The sequence below is a fragment of the Gopherus evgoodei genome, chromosome 4, assembly GCF_007399415.2.
Source record: "Gopherus evgoodei ecotype Sinaloan lineage chromosome 4, rGopEvg1_v1.p, whole genome shotgun sequence".
In the NCBI taxonomy this organism is placed as follows: Eukaryota; Metazoa; Chordata; order Testudines; family Testudinidae; genus Gopherus; species Gopherus evgoodei.
Genome location: NC_044325.1, coordinates 79,761,497 through 79,789,216, shown reverse-complemented (window position 1 = coordinate 79,789,216; position 27,720 = coordinate 79,761,497). Strand labels below are relative to the sequence as shown.

At 40.1% G+C, this 27,720-nt stretch overlaps 1 protein-coding gene across 1 annotated transcript in view; it reads left to right on the top strand.

The window, feature by feature from the left end:
* TTC17 (tetratricopeptide repeat domain 17) overlaps window positions 1–27,720 on the top strand; it is a 105,522-nt gene that overhangs the window by 8,674 nt on the left and 69,128 nt on the right. The window contains 14 exon segments of the mRNA XM_030560002.1: window positions 8,007–8,096; window positions 10,017–10,186; window positions 11,302–11,413; window positions 11,876–12,007; window positions 12,759–12,868; window positions 15,066–15,210; window positions 15,639–15,778; window positions 16,036–16,196; window positions 17,384–17,496; window positions 19,147–19,293; window positions 19,835–19,950; window positions 20,386–20,560; window positions 21,135–21,212; window positions 23,971–24,195. Coding sequence (XP_030415862.1) covers window positions 8,007–8,096; window positions 10,017–10,186; window positions 11,302–11,413; window positions 11,876–12,007; window positions 12,759–12,868; window positions 15,066–15,210; window positions 15,639–15,778; window positions 16,036–16,196; window positions 17,384–17,496; window positions 19,147–19,293; window positions 19,835–19,950; window positions 20,386–20,560; window positions 21,135–21,212; window positions 23,971–24,195 — 1,914 coding nt within the window.

The following is a 27,720-nucleotide window of genomic DNA, read 5'->3' as shown; positions in this document are numbered from 1 at the left end:
TTGATAAACTGAAAGTGACAACTGAGCTCCTGCCTCACTTTCCTTGTAAATGCCAGTTTGCCTGGCCATCTGGCCTACTGCTTTACTGAGTTTCTTCTCCAGCTCTGCTGGGTCCATTGTGCAATTGGGGAGGAGGGCAAGTGTTTAATTTTGTGTGTGCTCCCTGAAGCACTGCAGTACAACTCCCTTTGATCGCATTTACAAGGAGACCAAGGCATTGACTAGCACATCCAGCATGAAGAGGACAATCAAAACACCAAATGTAAGTTTAGGTCAGAGTAGCATCTTAGCCTTGAGGGAAGGACATACAACACACATGCAATACAACTTAATTTTAAAAAGCAGCTATATTTGAGATCAGGTTGTCCTTGGCCAAGCTATCTTAACTTTTCTCTTAGCCTGCTTAATGGAGAACTTTAATGGGATGTCAGGCCCTTTCTATTTAAAAATTTGGAAGACAGTTGCAGGTACGTTTTGTCTTACAAGAGCATTTTTCAGGTTTGATCCTGATTATCTTTACATAAGGGTTAAGAAACCTAGCTTGATTGTTCCAGATGATGGGGAGTTTCTGAGCTATAATGCAAGTACTTGGTCAAGCATCAATTGATGTGTGCTTGCAGCTTGACAGAAAAAGTGCATAGATTTGTATATTATGAAGATCAGTGGTTAGATGTTGGATTGAAATAGTGATTATGTTGTTTGTGTGGGTCAGGTGCTGGGACCAGTCATGGAGATGCATAATTATTTTTTTGCCAAGCCAAGTGTAAAACAGGTAGCTTCTATTAGCTCCTATTCAAAAGTCAGAGTATTTGAGGCAGAGGGAACCTGAAGCAGGCTCAGAAAGGTGACAAACACAGTAACAGACAAGTTTGGAGGAAAGCTTAGTTCAAGGTGTATGAGGTGGTGGCTTTTTGCAGAAAAGGGGTAAATTTGGGCCAAATCCAGTGTGTACGCATTGGTATGAGAAAGGAGGAACACCACCTGTTCACGGTATGAAACTAAAAGGCCCTAATCCTGCAATTCGCTGCATACAGGCATAGAACTGTGCCCTCCTGAAGTCCCATTGATTTCAGTAGAGCTCCGTGTAGGCACTGAAATGGGATCTTAGGGTGCAGTGTTTTCCCATAGCTACTTTCTTTAAGAAAGTGGGGGCATGTTAAGTGTGACAGGAGGCATAAGAATAAAATGTCATTTTTAACATATGAAATATGCAAAAATGAATAACCCTTCTTATGCTGTTAAATACTAATGGTGCACCTGCTTACCCTTGTCTTAATTCGGAAGTGTGAAGATAGCATGGCAACAAAGTGCAAATTAAAACACTTATTCGGTGCTATAAAGGTGCCCTAAAAGTGGTGAAGTGGAAACATAAAAGCCTCTGTCATAAGATTTGTGAGCACACTCAGAACTATGCAAGTTACACAGCTGGTGGCAAAGATTCTTTTCCTGAAAATTGTGCTATAAAAACTCAGTCTACGACTGTAGCCTACAGCACAACTTGTCTTGCACAGTTCTCAAAACAAACCCTACCCACACTCTTTAGCAGAACTGTAGCACAATTTTTCTACCAACAACCATGTTTGAACATTGCTTGTCCCATGTGGGCAGGACCTAAATGAGCCCTTCAGTCATGCAGCTCTAGACTTTCAACGCTCAGTTTTGCAGATACCTTTGTGTGAATTATTTTGGTTTACAAGGAAAGGCATAGGCTGGTACTTCATAAACACACAGCACTTGGAGTGTGAATGGTATGTGATTGTGGGAACGAGGCCTACATGCATAAAATGGATCTCTTCCTCAGAATATTTCTAGTGCCACACATGCTGCTTTGGGTAAGGAAATATATTAGCTAATAGGAAAGAAGGGAACCATTATCAAGGGGAAAATTTGATTCAGAAACTGGGTGTTGGGACAACCACCACAGCCTACAAGAGGCCACTGCTCTTTACTGCCAAGAATCTCATAGAAACATCTTGTCTTATTTCATAAGCTATAGGATTGTTACAAGATCCTTGGAATTTACCCCCATAAGACAAATAGAGGCCTGCCCATAGACTGATTACTAGAGAGGATCAGTGTGCATGCTTGCTGGCAGACACAAAGCTGATGGGTGAGAGAATGACCTAGACAGCCCTATCTTAGAATCCATTGCTTTAGCTCTATTACAGTTTATCATGAATTAGGTATATGGCTTGTAATGTGGGCAGTAGACTCAGCATTCCTAGAGGTTAGTAGATCAGCTAGGAAGGGCAGGGCTAAGTTGTAGAAGACCTTAGAGATGTAAATGATCAACTTGTGTTTATGCTGGAAAAAGCATTGTGAGTTTGGTGCAAGAGTAGAGAAAATGGTGAAAGGAGAGGGTCATGAGCCAGGAAGACTATTTTGGTAGCTTTTTGAATGATTTGAGGAGCAAGATTGCAGCTGTTTATATGCAAAATGTCATGGAAGATAGATTTGGAAAAGACTTCACATCACCTTCCCTTCCTCCCCCCAAATATAGGATATAATCTCCAAAGATAAGTTGGTAATATGATTTTCTAACTTGTAATCGTGTCATCATAAATGTTGGGGTGTGGAATGCCATAAAACATCTTGTTGGTAATTGTTCAGTTAAGAATGCTGCTTTGTTTAATGTGATATGGCACACTTCTTCCATGGATCTCAATGCTCTTTGCAAAGGATGGGGAAGTCCTGGTATATCTCCATTTTGCAATTAGGTAAAATGAAGTAGAGAGAGATTAATATACCATATTCAAAGAACTTTTATAGGCTGCAAAAGAGGGACACTTTGAGTATGTTGGATCCAGAGTTTCATCACAAACCTATTCTTCATAGAGATCTGCATTCAGATTCTTCAGTAGACATCAGTCCTTCGTAGCAGTTGTATTATAACATGGAGACCCCTTTGTTTGTCAGATCATGCTAGGGTAAATGCCATCTCTGACTCCTGTGAAACTGGAAGCTTTGAACATATGAAACAATTGAATATGGAACCTAAGGTGTCAAATTTAAGAGGAAAAAGTCAGTCTTACTCAGAAATAAATGTTCCGTTTCATAGTTTTGCTCAATTCAGGCTCTACAGCAGGGGTCGGTAACCTTTCAGAAGTGGTGTGCCGAGTCTTCATTTATTCACTCTAATTTAAGGTTTTGGGTGCCAATAATACATTTTAACTCTTTTACAAGGTCTCTTTCTATAAGTCTATAATATATAATTAAACTATTGTTGTATGTAAAATAAATAAGATTTGTAAAATGTTTAGAAGCTTCATTTAAAATAAATTAAAATGCAGAGCCCCCCGGACCGGTTTCCAGGACCCAGGCGTGTGAGTGCCATTGAAAACACGTGCCATAGGTTGCCTAGCCCTGCTCTACATCATTCTTAAAAAAAAGTCAACAAACATATTTGATCATATTCCTCATTATTTACACTGATGTAGAGTATTTGTAATTATTGTCATCAGAAAATGAAGCTCTACCTCTGTATGTAAACTACAGACTCGGATACTTAAAGTGAAAATGCCGGAGAGTGGGAAATGTGACATTACCAAACCTTGATGTAGTTTCCTGGCAGGTGGAAATGACTTGAGTAAACTCAAGGATATTACTGTTTGGTTATATTTATTTTGGGGGAGGGGGTAATTCAAGTTCTTCTGAGCAACAATCTCTTTTCATTTTAAAGGAATAATACAGTAAAATACTACAAGGTGTCATAAACAGATAGTTAAGGGTTAATAGAACAGGAGTACTTCATGTCTCTTTTGCCTGTAAAGGGTTAACAAGTTCAGTGAGCCTGGCTGTCACCTGACCAGAGGACCAATCAGGGGACAGGATACTTTCAAATCTTGAGGGAGGGAAGTTTTTGTGTGTGCTGTTAGATTTTGGTGTTTGTTCTCTCTGGGTTCTGAGAGTGACCAGACGTGCAACTAGGTTTCTCTCCAATCTCTCGGATACAGTCTCTTATGTGCTCAGAATAGTAAGTACTAGGTAGATAAGGCGAGTTAGGCTTATGTTTGTTTTCTTTAATTGCATATGTGTATTTGGCTGAAAGGAGTTCAAATTTGTATTTTGCTGAAAGGATTTTAATTTGTACTTGTATACTTAGGCTGGGAGGGTATTCCCAGTGTCTATAGCTGAAAGACCCTGTAACATATTCCATCTTAAATTTACAAAGATAATTTTTACTGTTTTTTCTTTCTTTAATTAAAAGCTTTTCTTGTTTAAGAACCTGATTGTTTGTTTGTTTGTTTTTTATTCTGGTGTGAGATCCCAGGGGACGGGGTCTGGATTCACCAGGGAATTGGTGGGGAGAAAGGAGGGAAGCGGAGGAGAGAGGTTAATTTCTCTCTGTGTTAGGATTACTTTCTCTCTCAGGGAGAATCTGGGAGGGGGAGAGAGAAGGAGAGGGGAAGGTGAATTTTCCTCTGTTTTAAGATTCAAGGAGTTTGAATCACAGTAATCTTCCAGGGTGACCCAGGGAGGGGAAGCCTGGGAGAGGCAACGGTGAGGGAAAGGGTTTACTTTCCTTGTGTTAAGATCCAGAGGGATTGGATCTTGGGGGTCCCGGGCAAGGTTCTGGGGGGACCAGAGTGTACCAGGCGCTGGAATTCCTGGTTGGTGGCAGCGCTACAAGTATTGAGCTGGTAATTGAGCTTAGAGGAATTCATGCTGGTACCCCATCTTTTGGACGCTAAGGTTCAGAGTGGGGGATTATACCATGACACAAGGCTTGGATACTATGCTGGGCGCTAGAATAAACTTTAAAATAGATTGCAACCAGTATGACACTGATTCATTTGCTCACATTCGAATGTCTGTAAATGACGTAAAGGTCCTAAGGACCGCCACCTCATTCACTATGTAATACTGGCTTGTGTGCTGAATGAGGAGGGCTCAGTGGGGGAGAATCAATATGTGATCGTGTAACTAAAGATTGTCACAGTTGAACTTGATGTTGTAACCCTAACAATATTCTTAACGTTTCTTGCTATGGAATTTTCTAGGCCTTTTCTACTCTATAATGGACCCTCTCTTGCACTCCCCCTCCCATCCACCCTCCATGGATAATCATCAAGGTTTAAACCTGGAACCTTCAAATCCACAGTGCAGACTTTATTCATTTGTGGTAAAGGAGCAGCTGCTAGCTGGCACTGGTCATAGGTGTGATGGGTTGTCACCCCGGGATGCAGTCTGGGAGCTGTGAGAACTGTTGTAACCCTCTAACGACCCGGCTGGGCTGGCCCAGCTCACACTTCTTTGTGGACATTTACAGCCAGCTTCACCAGGCCCTGTTGTCATCCAGCACGACAGCAGGTGGCGCCACTCACCCAAACTGAGCTACCTGAGTGCAAACAGCAGACATCAGAAAATTTCCCAGCTCTCCAGGTATGCACCCCCTACTAGAGGATAAACCCAGAATTATACCATCTTGCACTGCACAGGAATCTGTACCATGTAAACTCATAAATAGTTCACTCTTCCCTCGATGTGGGGAAGATATGCAGCAAGCCTGTGTTAATCATGCTGAGGTTTTTCCTCAACACACTTCACTTAAAGGCACATTGGTTTAAATAAAGCAAACAAACAAGTTTATTAACTACAAAAGATAGACTTTAAGTGATTAGAAGTGACACTTATAGCAAACAGATCAAAGCAGATTACCTAACAGATAAACAAAACTGCAAACTAAGCATAAAATGCTGGATAGATTGGATGTGAATAAGCAGTTTCTCACCCAGGCTGATGATTAAAGCTCCATGTTTGTCACAGAAGTCACGGATTCTGTGACTTTCCATGACTTCTGCAGCAGCCCTGTGTGGCTGGCCCAGGAGCTGGCTGAATAGCTTGGGCAGTCCCCTAGTCAGTCACACTGGCTGCTGGCAGAGCAGTCTCGGGATCCCCCATCCCCTGTCAGCAGAAGTTTGGGTGTGGGGTGGCTTAAGGCTTGGGGTTGGGGCCAGTGCTTACCTGGGGGGCCTCCTCTCCCTCAGCTCCCCTAGCTCCACACGTTGCCTCTGCTGGCAGCCAGGCACTGCTCTCACAGCTCCCAACTGGCTGTGGTTCCCAGCCAATGGGAGCTGCAGAACGGGGGCTTGGGATGGAGCAGAGGCAGCACATGGAGCTCTAGGGAGCTGGGTAAGGAGCCTGCCTCAGCCCCACCAACTCCTCCCTCCCCCCCAGCACCCACAGTGCTTCCCCTCCCCAGCACCTGTGGTGCTTCCCTGGGCTGCACCCCCTGGTCCTCAGCACCTGCGGCTCCAGTTTTAGTCAGGGGTATTTTTAGTAAAAGTCATGGACAGGTCTCTGGCCCATGAATTTTTGTTTACTGCCCATGACCGATCCATGACTTTTACTAAAAATATCCATGTCTAAAACGTAGCCCTAGTGATGATACAAGCAGTCCATCAGGTTTCTATACATAGGCTAGAAATCCTTTTAGTCTGGGACCAGCACTTCCTCCAGTTTAGTCTTTGTTTGTCAGATGTTCCCAGGAGTTCTCTTGTGTGGGGAGTGAGGACCCTAGATGATGTCTCACACACACAAACCCCTTTATCTAGCTTTAACATATGGCGTGAACCATTCATTCCAAAAACAGTTCCCAGCCCAGTTTGTGGAAAAACACAGGTACTCAAAATGGAGTTCAGTATCATGTGGTCTGGTCACATATTACTTACAGGCCAGCTGAAACATTTACGGGAAGGCTGAACTCTTCCATAGCCCATTGTCTTTGCTAGTGGGCCATCAACACTGTCTAGCCTCTTTGTTGTATCTGATAGGCTAGCTGTGCATACTACTCAGAGTAAGCACAGTTGAAATACAGATACATAGTCAATATTCATAAATTTAGGTACAAAAATGATACATGCACACAAATGATTTACTGAATATCACTATCTTAACTTTTCCAGTGACATCTGACATGACCTATCTTATACAAAATGCATCATAATTATGCCATAATCATATCACTATGACGAATATGGGGTGTAGTGTCACAGTAGGCCAATATCGTCTGTGGACCTTTGTATAGAAAAGGATGCATTGATAATCCCATGCATATATAAGTAATTACTGATTGGCTGGGCCACTGTGGTGTGTGAAGTAGAGCTAGGAGAGAACACAAAGAGCTCCCCATGCTGTGGCTAGCTCCAATCCCAGTTCTTATACTTCCTGAGTGCAAAGTCTGAGAGGGTTTGGATCCAGGAGCAGTGTGAGACACTTTTCCAAAGGAGTTGAGGTGTGCTGTGGCCCTGCCACTTCCACACCAGGTGGCAGAGCTAAACTGGCATCAGGAAAGGATCACATCATTCCAACTCTGGTATGTAGTTCCACAGCTAGCTGAATGCCTCCTTCTGCACATCACTGTCATGGAGTGTGACTTGACTTACCTACAGTGTAGCCCTACATATTGAGCTACCAGTCTCTGCATATGAACTATTGAGACAGAAGCAAGATGTTTTTGGTTGAAAACCTTAACTTCTGGAGTGTGCTTTGCTGTTGATCTGACACTTCATGGTGCAGTGCTATGCTCATTTATTTCCAGTCTTCTGAGTAAGTAAATTCTTGAAAAGGGTTGAAAGTAGGTGGGTTCGTTAAGGTGATAGCTTACATTACTTTTGTGTTGTATACTTAGAGGGACTTTATGATGGAAATGTTTTAAAACTGATCACTGCAATCTCTATTTAAGGTCTTTGGTACTACAGTAATGGATGTTTTAGAAATTCATATAAAATAAGAGGTTTAATCATCCATTTGCCATTATCATTAGTGGAAGCTGTACACCTGAAGATATTTGAACAGAGTTGAAAATAAATCCTCAACTGAACTGTAAACTGAGAGCCCCTTCAGACTGGGAATGTCTGAAGGTAAAAACTTCTGAAATTAGTTCAACAGCTCCATAAAACTGGTTTGAGCCTTTGTTAAGTATTAATTTTGATTTTTAAAACTCTATTTGTCAAAGCTGTAACATTCTCCAGATTAAAACAATTACATTTTCAACTGTCTTGCAGGTGGATTCGCCAATGAACTTAAAACATCCTCATGATTTGGTGATACTAATGAGACAAGAAACAACGGTAAACTACCTCAAAGAGCTGGAGGTAATGCGGTGTTGTGAGGATTAATACATGACTGTTTGTAAAGTGCTTTGGTGAAAAAGGCTGTGCAAATGCCATCTAGGGATAGAGGTTTGAGCAGGGAACATAATTCACATGTCTGAGCGTGCAGTGCTGTTTCAGTGGAAGAAAAAGGAATTCTTCCCTGCCTTTACAGGCAAGTCTCATCTTAGGCGGGCATTCGGTTCTGCAGTTATCATGTAAAGCGAAAACCATGAATAGCCAAAATTATATCCCTAAGCCCTTTAAACCCCGCCCGCAGCTCCTGCAGCTGGGCCGGGGGGGTGGAGCCCTTTAAATGCACCCCCGCCCCGCTGTCGGAGCTGCTGGCAGGATTTAAAGGGCTCCGCCGGGCTTCCCACTGCAGCGGGGAGCCCGGGGGAGCCCTTTAAATGATGGCCCTGGCCCCGCCACCGGAGCTGCGGGTGGGGTTTAAAGGGTTCCACCACAGCGGGGAGCCCAGTGGAGCCCTTTAAATGCTCCCCCCAGCCCCGCTGCCGGAGCTGTGGGTGGGATTTAAAGGGCTCCGCCGGGCTTCCCGCCACAGTGAGGAGCCCGGAGGAGCCCTTTAAATCCCACCCACAGTTTTGGCAGCCAGGCTCGGGCTGGCATTTAAAGGGCCCAGAGCTCCAAGGTGGCTGGAGCTTCAGGCCCTTTAGTTCGCCACAGGGGCTACCAGCCACCTCTGCAGCTGGGAGGCCCCTGGGTGATTTAAAGGCCCTGGGACTCCCATCCACAGCTGGTGCCCCAGGACCTTTAAATCTTGAGGCCATGCCACGCCCTCCCACTCCGGCCCTGCGCGTATAGTTGAAATTGCGCATGTTAAATGTGCGTAAGTTGCGAGAGACCTGTATAGGCTTTTTCTGCTGGAAGTCTGATAAATCTGGTGGTATTGTCTTGGGCTGTATTGCTAAATATATTGTTAATATTCATAATATTATCCATAAAACCTACATTAGCTTTTTAAAAAATATTCCTGCTAAATTATTTGATTCTGCTGCCTGGTGTAATGAATTCCACAGGCTGCTAAGAAGAAGCATTGCTTGGAGTTCTAAACTGGCTTAGCTGCAGACTGTCAGCTTGCCTCTGAGTCTTCCCTGACTCAGCCCTCTGGCCAGGTCACATAATTCAAAACACCTTCCATGGCATAACAAACTCAAAAATAGAAACTGTTCCATGCCCTTCTGGGCCAGTTTATAAGCAAAATAAATTCTGGCCCTTTCTGGGTTAAATTTTCTCTCTGGAATTGAATCAACAGGGTTTCATCTGCAACTGATTGTGTGCAGTAATGAGGCCAGGCCTAGCACCTCTGGCTGCAGCCTGGGAACTGACTTGCTGGCTGCAGGCAGAGCCTTTTATTTTGACCTGCTGGCCGTTGATTGGCTGTTGCTAGTCCCACGCCCTTCTGACTGCTGAAGAATCAGATCTCACTGGTTTTGAAAATGGCTGCTCTTTTCCTCTCGACTGTTTCCTGGAGCCGGGTGCAGCAGAGCTGTGGGCCCTCCTGTATGGAATTGCAAAGACCTGATAGACCCTGTCACAAGGAGTCTACACTTCGTATTGTGGTGTTTCCTCTTTCTGTTTGTAAATTTATCTACAGTGAATTTTGAGTGGTATTTGGTTATTCTTTAGGGACAATGGGAGAAATAAAGGAGGATCTGGTCAGTTAATTCTTTTTTTTTTTTTTCCTGTAAGTAGAAATCAAAATATCTGTAAAAGACACTCTGAAATGAGGGAAGATATCTCTGATTTCTGAAGGGAGACCTGTTTAAGTGGTGGTGCTGTTGGTTGTTTAGATAGGCTGCTTTGGTAAGAAAGAAACTTGGCTTGTGCAAGTGTCCTGTCAGTAGGGATATAGAAACATGCATATATTGAGGAAATAAACTCTTTCTCTTATTCCTACAGAAACAGTTAGTTGCTCAAAAGATTCATATAGAGGAGAATGAAGACAGAGACACAGGGCTGGAACAAAGGCATAATAAAGAGGATCCAGACTGCATTAAAGCAAAGGTGCCCTTGGGGGACCTGGATCTGTATGATGGCACATACATCACCTTAGAGAGCAAAGATATCAGGTAATGAGATGAAACTCATGTACTTTAATACGGTTTTACAAAATGAAAATTAATACCTGAGCGTGAGATCAAAAAAAGTTAATACAGAGAATTTTTAAGAAATTGTCAGATGATAGTTCTCTTGGATGACAACTGTTTTTATTGTGTGTTAATGTTGGAGTAGTTTTCACTATGCGGAGGAGTACTGCTTTCCTCCCCACACTAATGTACTTCAGTCCTGACCTGTAGTGTTGCATTTCGGGGCTTTCATCTGTGATGATCTATAAAGACACTAATGTTCCTAACCAGGATTTCTCCTGAGCAGTGACTGTCAGTCATGCGAATCAAGCTACAAGGTGGTGGGGGGTTTTTTAAATGAATAAATTTCCTCTAGTGTGGAGCAGACTGAAACCACCTGGTTCATTTCTAACTCAAGACAGATTTGAAGTTGCATCTCCAGAAGTAGAAAGCTAATGAATCAAATGCTGCTTAACCGCAATGCTTAGAAGATCAAAGGAATATGAATAGTCCATGTGAAGCTCAACCTTTTTGGTTGAGGTGATCTTCAGGGCTGATCTTCCTGTCTTGCCATTTGTGTACGTGAGGGGTCAAGAAGGGTTACTTTATTTAAAACTTTCTCTCCTTAGATCTGAGGTGTCTTCCCCATTTCCAGATTCTACAGGTTTCTCTTCACTGTTCATAATATATGTATATCACAGTCTAAGAGACTTCTCCGGTCAGAATGTATTGCTATCTGCCTTGTAGAGGGAAGAATAATTACAACAGAAACACATTGAGTGGACAGATGTTCCTCAACATGTATTACCAACATCTTCCAAATAGTATCTTTCTAACTATCAATCTGTCTCTTCTAAGGCAGCTAACAGTTCACTGATTTGGGGCTTTGCTCTGAAAGTAAAGTACTGTTATCCCCTGTACTGACTCATAAATCTGAGAGTGTGCTTCAGGGGTGCTAACTAGCTCAAACACAGATGCCAATTTTTTTAAAGTAGTGGTCAGTTTAGCACAAAATGTTGGCACTTTTGACTAACTCTGTTTCGCTAAAGCCTCTTGTGAACTTTATGGATTAAAGCACTTGTAAGCACTGAGTTTGATATGTTGCTTTCTGGTTTTAGGCCTGAAGACTATATAGATACAAAGTCTCCTGTACCTCCAGACCTAGAACAACCAGACTGTACAAAAATTCTAGATCTTCCATACAGCATTCATGCTTTTCAGCACTTACGGGTAAGTAGGCAATTGCAAGGTGTTTCTCCTCCTGTTGCCTGATGGTTTGAAGGGGTTTGCTGGTATAGCTTTTGGGAAACCTTCCAAATCTAAATGCCGCCTGTACCAGCACAAGAGTGCTTGTGCTAGTATAGAAAAGCTGTATAAAAATCAGACCTCTAGGCAACATTACTGTAGTGGCAAAAGTTTCTAGTGTAGAATCCAGGATGAGATGCTGCTTTTGGATGTGTGTGCATAAATATCATTCTGATGTTTTCCCATCTGTAAAAGATTGAGTATAATGCTTTTGTCTCGGGGATGAAGCTTAAGAAACGTGACAAACTTTGAGATACTTGGGAGGAAGATGTTACAGGAGCATAAAGTATTATTTTGTAAATTTTCCTGAAATCTTCTGTATTGTACTCTTGTAGCCTCAATAAGAAATATCTACTGAAAGTTTTGTGTTCTCTTCCCTCAATCTAGGGTGTTCAAGAGAGAGTTAATCTTTCCGCACCCTTGTTACCTAAAGAAGATCCTATCTCCATTTACTTATCCCGACGTTTAGGAAGAAGTATAGAAGACATAGGCCATCGTATTTATGAAGGTCTAATGAAGGTATGACAGTAGGGAGCCCCATAGTTGTGGCATGCACAATAACAGCCTCAAGAAGCTCTTGTGCTGCTGAATATACAGGGTATTTGTGGAGTACAACACTATAGGGACTGTCTGTCCACATACTATTCATTATGTGCAAGTGCCAACAAATGTTGAGATCCCTGGTACATGGGGCAGCACTTCAGTGTTTTCCACTGGAAAATCAACGCATCACAGGATGCCATGTCTTTGACTGCAGTGAGGATCAGCAGCCAGAGAAGTAAATGGACATGATTTAAAGTTCAGCTTTAGTAACTGGTGAGATGTAGCTCATCAAACCACAGAAAATACACAGTCATCACTTAACAGCCTGAACATTTGAAATAGAACTCAAGTTATTAAAGAGCAAAGGCATCAAAAAGACAAAATGATGGAATCATTTTCGCAAAGATTTTTCTGCACTATACTGCTGTGCACATTCCTTATTCAGCTTAAAATAAAACTGTTGGTGCTTAAATGATCACTTCAGGCATCCTTGTGAAAGTTAACGTTGGGATTCATATGTCCTTGATGTATTTATATGCTGATTCATTCTCCCTTTAAATGCTCCCAGCTCCTATCGAAGGACATTGTTGCAGAAGGAGAGGCATAACTGAAGGCTTGTTCAGAGTTTAATTCTGCCTCCCATACCAATTAGAGTCTAGTCAGCCTATTAGTTTATACCTTGGCTCTTGAATTGTTACAGTTGTTACAGACATGTGTTTTCTTACAGAACTCTTCTTCCTGGGTGCTGTATAATATGGCCTCATTTTATTGGCGAATAAAGAATGAACCATATCAGGTAGTTGAGTGTGCCATGCGGGCTCTCCACTTCTCCTCAAGGTGAGAGCAGCTGATACAGGTTCCTTTTCCAGTCTGCTTTCTGTTTAGGATAAACAATGCATGGCTTTTTAGTTACTGAAAATTGTATCCTAAGAAATAGGTGATAGTCTACTGAATAGAGACTGCCAGAGTTTCACATTAAGCAGCTATATTTTTAAATAGTTCTTAAGAGCATGAAATAGTCAGGAGACGAAGACTGAAAATTTTATTCATTTTACATTAGAATTGTGCAGTCTTTTACGTCAGTAATCCACAAACCTGACAATACCAAAAGAATGATAGTCTTGCTGCTTTTTAGTAGAAACTTATTGGCCAAATTCTGTAGAGGAGGTACGAAATGTGCTGCAGAACAGTTGGTGCAATGAGATGTGAACATAACCAACACTAAGCTATTAGTGTCGAGGCACATCTTGTAATGGAGTCTTGTCAGATTGGGAACACAAGAACAACAGTGGCTGTTGCAATTTTAGGGCTCCAGTAGTATCCCTGGAGATTCTCTAGTCTGTTGGGAAGGGTTATTCTCTGGCTACTAAATTTGTGAACATCTCCCTAGGGAAAATGCCACCAACAATATTAATATCCATTTAAAGCCACTCTTCAAACATCAATTTTCAAAATCCAGTGGTTTGCCAGGAAAACACCATTTAGAAAAGGTTAACCTGGAACAGCAGTACAAGAGTAGACACTACCTATAAGGTGCATTAATTAAAACTGAAAACTAATGACTCAGAAGTTGCAATGTATGGTATTTGTAATTAAGCTCAGTGCTCTTATCGCTTCTTATCCTACATGGTTGGCACTGAAGAAACCTCTGCTGTGCCATTGGGGAGGGTGTGTAGCTGAATAGGGGTGGCTTTCTTTAGAGGTTATAAACCCACTTTTGATTTCATTCTCAAAACAACAACTTGAGGTTGGCTGTAGGTGGCTGAAGCATGGCTTTGAACTGCTATCTTAGTATATTCTAGTAAACAATACATTCTAGTTTTCTAAAACTTGCAAGATGGCACTTCAGCAAATTCTTTAAATACTTTAATGAGGTAAATCCTGCTTGCTCACTGTGACTTTTGGAATGATAAAGGAGCAGGAGGATGGTCTAGTAGTTAAGACATTGGTCTGGGATGTAAAAGATCTAAGTTTAGTTTCTGGCTCTGCCATGAAATCATGATCTTGATGCAAGTCATTTAATGCTTTTCTTGTCAGTTACTCATCAGCACAATGTAGATAATACCTCACAGGGATGATAAATCCATAAATATTTTAGGATATGTACAGATATTATTGTGAAGAGATTCAGTAATGTACCTAGTTTTATTTTAAATGTGTGTTGCTCTATGATTCTGGTTTATGATTCTGGGCTGCTAAATGAAGCTTGAGTAGTTTTAGTCTATACACCCTGTATGAGAAATAAAGGTTGCATGTACATTTTATTTTAAAGTACAGAAATGGAGTATAAAAAAGAAAAACAGTACAACATTTTCATAAACATAATGCCGTCCATCCAAATGACACCTCGGCTGGAACAATCCAATATTAAAAATTGGTTTCCTTGTCTGTGAAAAAACTACTCATTACTCAGTCAATCTAGAAACCTGTTTGGGTGAACTTACTTTGAGAATATATTTTGGCTGGATCAGTGGTTCTCAAACAGGGGCACACGTACCCTGGGGGTATGCAGAGGTCTTCCAGGGAGTACATCAACACATCTAGATATTTGCCTACTTTTACAATAGGCTACATAAAATGCACTAGGGAAGTCATTACAAACTAAAGTTTCACACAGGTAATACTTCTCCATATACTATACACTGAAATGTAAGTACAATATTTATATTCCAATAGATTTATTTTATAATTTATACAGTAAAAATGAGGAAGCAATTTTTCAGTAATAGTGTGATGTAACACTTTTTTTTTTTGTATTTTTATTTATGATTTTGTAAGCAAGTAGTTTTTAAGTGAAGTGAAGACATCAGATTCCTGAAAGGGGTGTGGTAGTCTGGAAAGATGGAGAGCCACTGGGCCAGATCATGTGATTAAGGCAGGAAGTCAGCATTGCATACTTGCAATGTTTACTAGCTGCTCTTAGTTTTGGAAAGTCCTTGTAATATGTGCCTGGAGAGCGCATGAGAAACATGCATAAAGAAACTCATTATCAGGCATCTTTTTTATCGATATTTTTTTTTCCTTCTTTCTCTAGGCACAGTAAAGATATTGCACTGGTAAACTTGGCAAATGTTCTACACAGGGCTCATTTCTCAGCAGATGCAGCCATCGTGGTCCATGCAGCTCTGGATTACAGCGACTTCTTTACCAGCTATTACACTTTGGGAAATATATACGCAGTAAATAAGATTTTTATTTTCCAAGAACTGCAGAATACCAGATACTGTAATTTAATCTGTTTGTTCGTAGTTGCAGCACTTTTAAAATACGGCGCAGTAATTAAATGATCCTGCAGTAAATTTCACACATTGTTCAAGCTTGATATTTAAATTGCTTGGATTCAGACCTCTTTGCAGAGAAATTAGTCTCTTTCAACTAACAAAGAAAAGCTTATGTCTGCTGCTGAAAACATCTTTTAGAGCAAGACCAGTCTTCTAGCTGATTTACCCAACAACATGGTTCTAATTTCAGAGGAGATTGGCTGCTGATTAAAACAGAAATCAATATAAATTGAAGTAAAAAAACTCATCTTATTAATCACTGGAAACGTTTCATTAAATATTGCTGAACAGTGGCTAACTTTCTCTTTCTTTCAATCATTCTTCAGATGCTTGGGGAGTACAACCACTCAGTCCTGTGTTATGATCATGCTTTACAGGCCAAACCAGGGTTTGAACAAGCTACAAAAAGGAAGCACGCTGTCCTATGTCAGCAAAAACTTGAGCAGAAACTGGAAGCTCAGCATAGGTAACTGAGACATGCGTCCTCTGAAAAGCCTAACAAAAATTCATATGCAAGTGGTCTCATTCTCAAAGTTCGGTTCCTGTGATTATTGCTCACCATTGTGGTGATATGTTTTAACTTACTACAGTTTACAACTATTGCATAATCATAAATAATACAAATTATTTTAAGCAACCAAAAGTTTCATATGAATGTGAAACGACAACGATGGCTAATGTTTAAAACAATCAACATAAACTTTCCTGGTGTCAAATTTTAAGATCACTTCAGCGAACGTTAAATGAGTTGAAGGAGTATCAAAAACAGCATGACCATTACCTGAGGCAACAGGAGATCTTAGAGAAGCACAAGCTGATTCAAGAGGAGCAAATCCTGAGGAACATCATCCATGAGACGCAGATGGCAAAAGAGGCACAACTAGGTACAGATTTTGTAATGAGCACTGAGTGTAACAAGTAAGAGTTAGTCACTTTCAGTCACAGCTTAATGTAGTGAAACAGTTCACTCGCATATTTGGTTATGATGCTCTTAAGTGGCCATTTCATTTTGATTTTGAAAAAGTTGTGTGTGAAATGTTCTCAGATCAGTCCATGGGTCCTTGTCTGGCAAAGGCAAAAATGTATAAAACAGCATGCTTAGTTTCAGGAAGAGGGAGCATGTTCTGTTGTTCTTGGGTGGCCCTGAGCTAGTACAGCTCATATTGATTGGCTTAACAAGGGACTGTAGTTCATCATAGCTAGAAATGGAAATGGTGAAGATTTTGAGGCCTTTGAATAATGGAGGCTGGGTAATTGTGCAGGAAAACATCTGACAAAAAATCATCCCCTCTACTTAATACTAAACTGTATTTGAATTTTGTTAGACAAGTTATTCTAAGGACTTATCTACATTGCAAGTTAGTGCTGGGTGCAAATCTGCAGTGCACTAGCTTGCCACATGCTAACTAGCCATGTGGACTTCATTACAGTTTACTAAAAGTTCTGCAGTGCATTTTGATGTCCTCCGATTTCAACTACAGAACCTTTAGTGCACTTGTCTTAGGGTGTTCATAGCAAGCAATGTACTCTGTGTCCATACCTGGCACTAACTTGCTGGGTAGACAAGCCCTAAGCTATAGGTTCTAGACTTGAGTGAATTCTGAGTAGATCCAGGACACTCAGTGCACTACAAGAACAGACATTTGGAATGTAATGTTCTTTCTTCTGTGGCATTCGTAGTTAAAGGATTAAATCTATCCTACATCTCCAGTATCTGAGCAACCCTTCAGTTTTCTCAGCAGCCCTCTTGTGTCTGTCTATTTGGAAAAGACTCACTGCCAAAAAAGCTAAATGAAGTGCAAAAGGAGTATAGGAAAATGAGTAGGAAATGCAGAATTGGGTATTTCAAATCCCAAGCTCCATGCAAACTGTATTGCAGGAAGTGTAGTTAAATGTCATATAGTCCTTTACACAAATATTAGTTTCGCTATCTTCTTTCAAAGATGGAGTTCTCCTTTAATACCAATCAACAAGATAGCTTGAAACTAGACTCTGATAATGTTTTTGGTCAGCTGAGAAACCCTCTGCTCTTTTACAGCAATGAACTTTTGTTAATGTTTGTGCTCCATAGGGAACCATCAGATATGTCGGCTTGGCAACCAACAGCACGGCTTGCACTGCCAGTGGGACCAGCCTGTTCGCTATCACCGTGGGGACATTTTTGAAAATGTGGAATATGTTCAGGTTTGTCTACTATGAATTGGCACCACTACTAGCCACTCAAGCAACACAGGTCCTTGAGACTGACGTAAAATGTCCATAATTGCTACCCCAACAGTACTTTTTTTTTAATAGATCAAAATATAACTGTAGGAACTGTATAGTCCTGCTAAGAGTAAAAGGCACATTTTGTTAGTGTAATTTTCCTGTGACCCTTTTGCTAATAATGGGAGAAATGGAAATAACTCTGGATTTTGACAGCCCAATGCCTGTTGTTTAAAGATTTTTGTTTTGTTATGTAGGGAGGGGGCAAAACGAGGGCTCTTCTCAACTATCTTTTTGGGAGGAAAATGTTCTAGATTGTTTTGTGAAACCCCAACATTGCCCTGGGGTTTCCATCCCGATCTTGTTTCCTCTGTATAGAATGCCCTTTTTCTACTAGGTACAGGCGTCAGATGATTTGAGGAGGAGTGTAGTTGTCTTACATGAATGTGCTAAATGTCATGTAGCTAGGAGTATGCCTCTAGAGATGTGAAGCATCCATTTCCAAATCTAGTTTCCTTGAAGGACACAGCAAACGTACACTAGAGAGACAAATGGCTTTAAGGAATCAATTTTCCCTTTGGATCCACATATAGTACGTCCCATAGAATAAGGTACCCCACTATGACAGCTGAAAAAGTGCCTATATCAGGGGTCGGCAACCTTTCTGAAGTGCTGTGCCGAGTCTTCATTTATTCACTCTAATTTAAGGTTTCACGTGCCAGTAATACATTTCAGCATTTTTAGAAGGTCTCTTTCTATAAGTCTATAATATATAACTAAACCATTGTTGTATGTAAAGTAAATAAGGTTTTTAAAATGTTTAAGAAGCTTCATTTAAAATTAAATTAAAATGCAGAGCCACCAGGACCCTGTCAGTGTGAGTGCCATTGAAAATCAGCTCATGTGCCGCCTTCGGCACGTGCCATAGGTTGCCTACCCCAGTCTATATAAATAATTGTTGGTTTTTACTTTATATATGCTTTTAAAAATTATTTAAGATGGATAGCGATACTTCCCTCTTTCTAGACATTTTCAGTCGGTTCACCTTGATGATTATCCTTCAAAAAACTTTTTGTAACATAATGAGATTTAAAGAGGAGGGAATCGGCATTATATACTTCCTAATATTTTATGTTGCTAAGAGTGTGAGTGGTAATGTGAGTTCTGCCCATCTAACAATGACTCTCAGTACTAATAAAGGTGCTGCTGCTGTTCTAGTAGCTTAAAATATCAGCTTTTGTGCTTTGAGTTTGATAGTGCCAGAAGAAAGGTTGAAACAATCTGCAAAAGTAGATATCATATTTGTAAAAAGTTTTGCAAAGCCTGGTATTAATAGAAAGGGTTTCACAATATTTCTTTAAAAAACAATAAAATAGTATTTTGGTTTGAGCTGCATTTTCTCTTTACATATTTGAAACCCTACTATTGTGCTAGTGCAAGAGGACCAGAAATGACTCATAAATTGACCAGTGTAGTTTTGCTGCCAAAGCTGAGGGAATTGCAAGAAGTAAACAACCTGCATATGTGATGAAAAGCAAATCAAACTTACAAAATTCAGTGTTCACTACCTTAAAAGGAAATACTGTCTAAAAATAGTGATAATGTCCCTGTCATTTTCTTCTTTGACAGTTTGGAGAAGACTCATCAAGATCCAGTATGACATCCGTGAATTTGGATCTCCATGCAAACCACAGCGATCTCAGCCACTCTTTGCAGTCTTCTCCTGTTGCCCGTTCTATTGTTTCACTGTGGGGCCTGGAATCAGATACCTACAGGGTGAGCAAAGCGTATGAGCTCGCTCTTTTATACAGGGCTATCATGAAAGATTGTGTTCTTCTTTAGTAAAAATGTATTCTAAAGTAGTAGTGTCCAACCACTCATATGTAGCAGGACTTAGGTGCCTGGTACTCCTGATTTCTTCTTCATTGTCTCTCGTAAGCTGCTCTGCTGAGCACTAATGGACTACTTCTTCTGCCTGTCTCTCATTCATTTGTGTGAACTCTACCACACAATGTGAATTTGGGTTGCTCTCATGACTTCAAAATTGGGATTTAGAGCCCAAACCTCAGTTCATGGTAGAGCAGCACAATTCACTAAAAATAGAAAGCACTGTGCTGGTGCAACCGAAATGTTGGCTTGATAAATTGGGACAATTTCCAGAAAAGGCAGGAAACTATTTTCTTAAGGAAAGTGTTTTTTTTCTTTTTTGTCATCCTATTGAATTCCTGAGGCATTCTTATCAGCTAGTTAATGTGAAGGTTAAGATTGATGAATTATTTCTCAACAGTCTAAGAAAAAAAATCTTCTTTGCAATTAGGATAAACAGCATATTCTTTGGCCTAAAAGATCAGACTGTGTAAAATCCTTTCCAACAATCCCGAACCCAGAGGAACTGCCAACCTATTTTCTGCCTCCAGAAAACAGAGAATTCAGGCAAGTGTTGATTAATCATAAAGGGAATTTCCCATTATATTGTTTAAGCTGGTTATAGTGATGTGGCCATATTATGAGAATCTGGGGTCACTGACCAATTAGTGTATTATTCTTTTAAGGTGGCTGGGTCTCCCTCTGGTTAGAGAAGATGGCATGTCAATCTGTCTAATAATAACAGGCAGCATTTGTGTTCTTCTGGAGGCTCTCCCTCTTCCCACTCCACAAGAGGAGTCACAGCCATCTTATGTTCTGTCCACATTACAGCTATAACCAAGTCAGGAAACCAGTTCCAAAATTACTATCCCCTTACCTGGATTTAAGATTGTTATAATGTAATATGGACAGGACCAACCATGTGCCACTCAGCTATTTGTGTGTTTACATACCACCATTTGAAACATGAACTCATGTTTTCTCCGTTCTTTTCACTGCCAGAGTCCATTCGATCCTGAGTAGCCCCGGAGAGGCCCATGTGCATGGAGAGGCCCAGCTGCCAGATTGTTCATCTATTACTAATGTCCGTAACAATGAAACTCTGTACACGTTGGTCAAAGAACTAGATGGTCATCTGGAGCTGAAATTTAAAATGCCAGATGATCATGCAAGACAAGTAAGAGGCACTGTTTTCATAGGTAACCTTTTCATTCTGACTGTCTGCCTTCTATGGCCTTAGAGCTAAGGTCTTCAAGATTTGACAGATTCTGGCAACAAAAAGATGGGCCTGATTCTGCAAGGTACTCAGTACTTCCATAGGCTTCCCCTTGCTGGCAAGTGTAAGTTCTTAATCTCTGACATGAGGTCCTATGACATGGCCTCTTTAAACACCTATCAAAAGTGTATGAGACAAAAAATGATAGAAGAAAACAGTACTTTCTAGATTAACTAAAAACTCTGAAGACCACATGAAAACTGTTCATTGGCTTTATCACCTTGTTGGCACAGGAGAGACACCTGCTTATAGCTGTCTTTCCTTACTGCTTACTGTCCCTTGGTTGCTTTAATGGATCTTTAGTCTCTCCCCTCCTCCAGACCACCATCAGTGCATCTGTAGGGGTCCCTTTTCAGCTACAGTGCAAAGAAGGGGCTTAGGAAATTTTAGGGTCATGAGACTTGAGCAACCCAGATAGCTATATCCTGTAAAAAACATCCTATTTTTTTGTTAAATGCTTTTTCATGTTGTTCAGATCTTGCATTCGCGTATCAACAATCAATCTATTACAGAGGAGCAAATAGGGGCATTCATCTATCATGCTATAAAGAAGGTAAGTCAAGAATTGTAGTGTGAAGTAAATTTGAGAATTCTTGTTTATCTATGAGTGTGATAACTAGATTCATGTTGTTCAGTGGCACACTATTTACAATTTGCCTTGCCTGGGGAGTATAGCAGAGCTGAAATTTGTAACTTCTTTCGATCTAGGTTCCACAAAGAACCACAAATGTTCAGAGAAGCATCCCTTTCACTCAGCTTACTCAGTGACCCTATTATAGCTTCCTTTCTACGTAAGAACAGTGGTGGAGCGAGTGAATTTCATTCCTGTAAAAATTTGCAAGATATCGTGCGAGGGAATACAATGCCATTTCCTGAATCAAACAAATAATAACCATGGAACTAACATGATGTTGGCCAACCAATAGACCTTGTATTGCTTTGTCTGGCTTGTCTTGTTTAGATCAGTAGCTCTTCAGGGCAGAGAGGATTGTAAGTGTTTGCACAGCACTTAGCACAATGGGACCCTGATCATGAGTAGGGCCTTTGAGTGCTACCACAATACAAATAATAGTAGTAAATGTCAGGATGGTGGAAAACTTGGAGAAATCATATTAGATCTAGCTGTCAAATTAACTCTGTTGACATGCTGCCTTTCTGTGTGTACATCACATTGTCAAAGCCTAAATACAATACGTGGAGTGTTTTGTGCATCTTTTCATTGCCCATAAGAAGGAGAACGCATCTGAGTGGTATTCATATTCTTGTGCACATAACAACCCTTTGCAGGCCTAATGTCTTACCTTCTGAGTTTTCTTAAGTGGCCATCTGAATGCATAGGGTTTTTTCTTGGTAATACTCAGTTATTTCATAGCTTTAGTGCTGAAAAAGTTTCTCCAATAAACAACTTCTTAACCAGTTAGAGCATGTCATAAGCATGTTCTTGTCATGCTTGTGTGCACAAATTGCAGAGGGCAGGAGGCATTTTCAGAGCAGAAGTTCAGCAGTAAGCGTCATGGTCTTCCTAGGGAAAGACAAAATGTGTCTGCAAACAGGTTTGAATGTTTAAATTAATGACAGCATTATGTTGAAAAAATGGGATGAAAGCCTTGGCAGTACCCTTATAAGCAGTGCCATTGCTAACTCATGCACAGCATTTATTAATTATTACTGTAGCACCTAGAAGTCTTAGTTATGAACCAGGACCCCATTTGTATTGGGTGCTATAGAAACAGATCAAAAAGACAATCAATTCCCCCAAAGAGCTTACAAATGAAGTATATAATACTTTGATGCATACAGACAGGCCAGTGTGGGGATTACATGGAAACAGTGAGACAATATTGGTCAGAATGACAGGTAGCATGTTGCTTGTTCCTGACGATGTGAAGGGAGGGTAAAGGAATTGTGCACAGAACCCTGCAACTATTTCATTGAAAATGATTTTATTTTAATTAGGGTGTCTTTTGCAGTTAGTAAAATCAGCTAAGAAAGCAGTAATAAATCTGAAAATAACTGCTTCTCCTACAAAGTGCTGGGAGGAGGAAGCAGAATTTACAACTAGAAATACAAAAAATCAGCCCCTTTCCCCCCCCCCCCCCCGAAAAACAAAACAAAAACCTGAAATACAAAAGTCTTTCTAGGAAAAAAAAGTTGTAGACAACAATAGCTATTACTACAGTTATGTCTAGGATTAAAAACAATTACTCCAAGCGCTGCATATAGACCATTGCATTTAGCACTCTATTTATTTTTTTGTGTTTCAGTATAGGGCCTAAGAATGCACCCCTGACAGATCTGCATGCATGTGTGACATTATTCAGTGACTGGTCTCATCAATAAGCCTTACTCACACAAGTGACATTACACATGTGTAAATTGTTGCAGGATTGAAGCATTAGTTTTATCCTACAATTACATATTAACCAAGAAATATTGGAAAGGGGATTTGACAGCATATTAAAATATCAATTATATCCTGTAATGCAAATAAAACTTTTTAGTATAAGGCGGTTGATTCAAAAATACTGAAGAAATACCATTATCTACAAAATTTACTTCTCTCTGAAAACTTTTACCCACTGTGGTTATAAGAAACACTTAAGATTTCTACAATTGAAAGAGAGAGAGTACTTGTTTTACATATTTTGTTGTGCATTTGACACAACTCTACATAGTTTCATTGTTCCTTCTCTAAAGAATGAATTAGTCTGTTTATGTAACTATAAGTCAAGGGCCAGCTAAGAATAATTAGAAATCTGATTGTCCATTTTATCCCTCTGCCCGACCATGTTTACTGCTTTTAAGTTGTGAGCATTTGGGGTCAGGGACTATCTTGCTATATGTTTAGACAGTTGCCAAGCACATTGTGAATGGTTAAATAATTATTTAAAATAGGAAAATATGATTTTAAAACATCAAATTGGCTTTTTGAAACTGACTACTTCTCAAATTGATGGTTGTCACATGTGGCAATGTGGGTCCTACACTCTGGAATGGTAAAGGGCTAAGAATCATTGATTCCTGTGGCCAGGCAGCATTAAAGGACTTTGTGGAAATCGTTTGGGGCAATCACATGAATCAAGGTTGCTAGCTGAATGCTCTTGCTGAGCAACAGGTACTACTAAATTAACATTAGTTCATCTATCCTGCACCTGTGAAGGTCAAATGATAAGCTAACTACCTTCAGCCAAGGGAGAGGGTAGAATAAATTGTATCCAGTTCATAAAGCAATACACTGAATTGTTTATGTTGGAGAGAGTTTATGGTAAGCGATTGTATATTCCTGAAATGTTATGACTTATTTTTTTCAGCCAAAGGATCCTTTATGGCTTATGCTTAATGAGGCTGGACTCTACTGGCGTGCGGTTGGAAATAGCACCTTTGCTGTCACGTGCTTGCGAAAAGCATTGAACTTAGCCCCACATGGGTATCAGGATATCCCTTTAGTCAATCTGGCTAACCTTTTGATTCATTATGGTCTTCATCTGGATGCCAGCAGGCTCCTGCTAAAAGCTGTAGCCATCAATAATTCTGAGGTAAGGGTTGCTTTTGTATTAATTTAGTAATAAACAACAAAACACTTCCTGGAAGATTGCTTCATTAAGTACCAATCCCAAGTTTTATTCTCCTCATATATGTAATTCTTCAGGCATCTCATTTGGAACATGTTCATTTAAGTCGCTGCTTCATGTTTGATATGATCAAGAAATTAAAGTGCCAGATAACACTGGATGCTGAGAGTATAAATGTTTGGAAGAATAAATAGCTTTAAATATGGGCAGCACGTTAGGTTGCTTCTGGACAACAGAATACCAACCAGATGGCTGGTTTTTTTGGTCAAGTTTGATAGGAGGTAAGCTATTCTTGAAAAGTTGCTTCTACCCAGCAGTTTCACTAAGACTGGTTGTACATGAGAATAAGTATGGTCTTGTGGCTAAAGCACAGGACTGGGAGTCAGGAGAGCAAAGTACTGTCCTAGCCCTGCCACTGACTCATCCTGTAATATTACGCAAGTAATTTACCTACTGTGGCTCAATTTCCCCATCTGTAAAATGGGGCTAATACGTCTTCTCTATTTCATAGTGCTGTTGTGAGGATTAACTAATTCATGTTTGTAAATGCTTCGAAGTTTTCTGATGGAAGATGCAAGAGAATGAAAAGTACCCTGTTCTTTTGGAAACTGATTGTTGCGCAATTAGATTTGGAAATCTACATGTACGTCTGCATAAACACTTACTGCACAACAAGCTGGGGTGTAAACCTACAGCGCTCCGGCATGCCATACATTAACTGCATGGACTCAGGTACTCTGCGCCAGAAGTTCCCTACTGCGCATTCAAACAGTAAATCAACGCACACTAGAAAGCTTTTAGTGAACAGCAGGGTCCGTGCAGACAGTTAGTGCATGGCACTGCACCCCAGCTTGCCATAGCCATGCCCTCAATATTAGTCATCACTTAGATGTGCAGAAGAGTTAATTTGGAATCTGCTGCCTCACACATAGTGGGTGGGTAGATATAAAGATAAATAACATGCCTTTCAGAAATGTGGGAAGACGGTGCACAACTGGATTACTGAAACACTAGCCAGTGCTGTGGAACTTTTTTTTTTTTCTTGGAGTGTTGTAAGTATTTGGGAAATAATGTCTTCTCTTCATTTCAAGTTTAACAATGAGCTCTTCTTTAAAAGAATTCAAAATGAGTTCCAATTGTCAGAACAAGACTGTTGCCTTATCAAAGAAAATGCTGCTGATCAAAAGGTGTTCCAAAAGTAGTAATGTGCAAGAATAGTCTCTTGGCTATGTAGATATCCCTTCATAACACACACTCGTCTCTGCTGCCTGGATGATTCCTTTGTTTTCTTGATTAATCTCATGCATTTTACATTCCATTCTTTTTTCATTTTTTTTAATGCTGCTTGTGATATCTTGTGGGAATAGACTATTGCAAAAGTTGTTGCATCTTTGCAAATATTTTGATTAACTTTTTATTTCTCATTAACTATAAATATGCCTGGTATAAAGTTATGGTATATTTCTACATTTTTTAGAGTAAGTACTTTGTAGCCTGCAAATGATTTGAAGAAAACTTTCTCAGAGAGAACATTGATATTCAGTTCTCTTTAAATATAATTAGACCATATTTACGACTTTCCTTCTTGTAATAAGAGATGTATATAACCATTGGATTGGCCAGAAAAAGTTGTGTAAGTCTTAAACAAAAACAAAAGGGAAAACAACCCTAAGTGAAATGAGTTTGTCTCACTCCAGTTCCCAGGAGACGAGTCCAAATCACAACTCCTCCTTCCCCCATCATATTTGGGGCCTAGAGTTGAGGCACTTCAGCAGTAATATGGGAAGCTGATGGTTGCACAGTTAGATTTGGTTGCTTCTCCCTATGCTGTCCCTCTTATTTGGACAAAGGACTTGAGTCTCCAAGGTTGTCAGCCCCTCCAGCACTAAATTCACTTTAAAATAAGTGGGGAGGGAAAAATATAATCAGCTGTGTAGCACTGGGATATTTTTAATACAAGAGCTAGCAGCAATTTTGCAACAGTTTGAAAAGGAATCTAACCAGTTTAGATTGCAGATAAGTATATGAAAAAGGAGGATCATAAGAAAGCAAGGGTTGAATGATGAAATGTTTGAATTAGGAAATTGGAGGGAGGGAGGGTATGACAATACCCATGGTATTTAGAAACAGGTTGCACTAGCAGGAGTTTCTTCCAATGGTTCTTCCAAAGGTTCTTCCATTACTTTTGGCAAAACTCTACAGTAAGACTCGAGAGTATTGTAATCAAACTTGAGTGTGTCATGCTATAGTGATGTCAGTTAACTTACCTGATGTTAACATGCTAACCAGACTGTGGATAGATTAGAGTTAGCATTTAAAGGGGATTCTCTGGTGTGTAAGGGAAAGATAATGTGAACAAGAAGGTATGATTAACAATAAGGCAGGATGATTTGGGGCTTGTATGAATGAATGGGGTGCAATGAATTACCAAAGGCACCCAAGAAGTAGTATCACCAAATGAAGATAGCAAACATGATTGGAGGTCATAAGAAGAAGAATCAATTAAACTGGCTTGACTACGGTTGGCTGGAGCATCAGACTGAACTCACATTTGAATTTGTGGACATGAGTTAATATCTTGTGACTTAATTGCATCATCAGATGGTTAAAAGCACACACTCTTCTGAAGCATGTTTCTAATACTACAAGCAAAATTTTTGAAAGCCATGACAAGTCTTAAAAGTTCCATGACAAAAAGTATCATTTAGTGGAGGAAGTTGGCTGCTCTGTTGCATCAGCATGGTCATTATTCTGGTCACAGGGTTAAATGCAGCACTTAATTTCTCTACATAAACCATAAACATGCTTTTGAAAACAAAGTGTAATGCTTCGTTGTGTGCCAGGACTTAAATCACTGGATGATATCTAAAAATGCATGTCAAAGTTAATTTTGAAGAATTATTACAATGTCTTTTGTCTCTGCTGCAAGAGATTACTCTTGGCTAGTCAAAGTTATGAGTAAGAGTGTTGGCTTACTACTGCAAAGAATTGAACAATGGGGATTTGTGTCTTTCGGCCAAGTTAGTGTGAAATTGGAGCTCTGAGTAATTTAATTATTTTCTGGAGAGCAATAAGCTTGGATTGGCAAAAGACTAATCGGCACTTCCATCTCATATTAGATCTCATATTACGTGGTACCTTTTGCTTTAGACTTCTTGGCTCCTTACTGAAAACTCCCCTAAAACGTTTCCCTTCACATTCTTTGCTGCCATATGTAGAATGTGCTACGTTTAAGATAGGCTGTAAGTAAGTGGCTTGTTACACTTGTGGGTATATCACAGGTTTATGTATCATTTAAAAAACCTGACATCCTAAACACAGCCAGTATGTCCAACTAATTATTGGTTTTAAACCCAATAATTTAAGTTGATTATTCTGCATCCTAGGAATAAGCAATCCCTCATGCCTAGAACCCTTCTAGCTGATTTGGGAGTGTGGAGGGCATGAGACTTGGTCTATTGCAATAGCTACCTTCAGTTTTGAACTCTG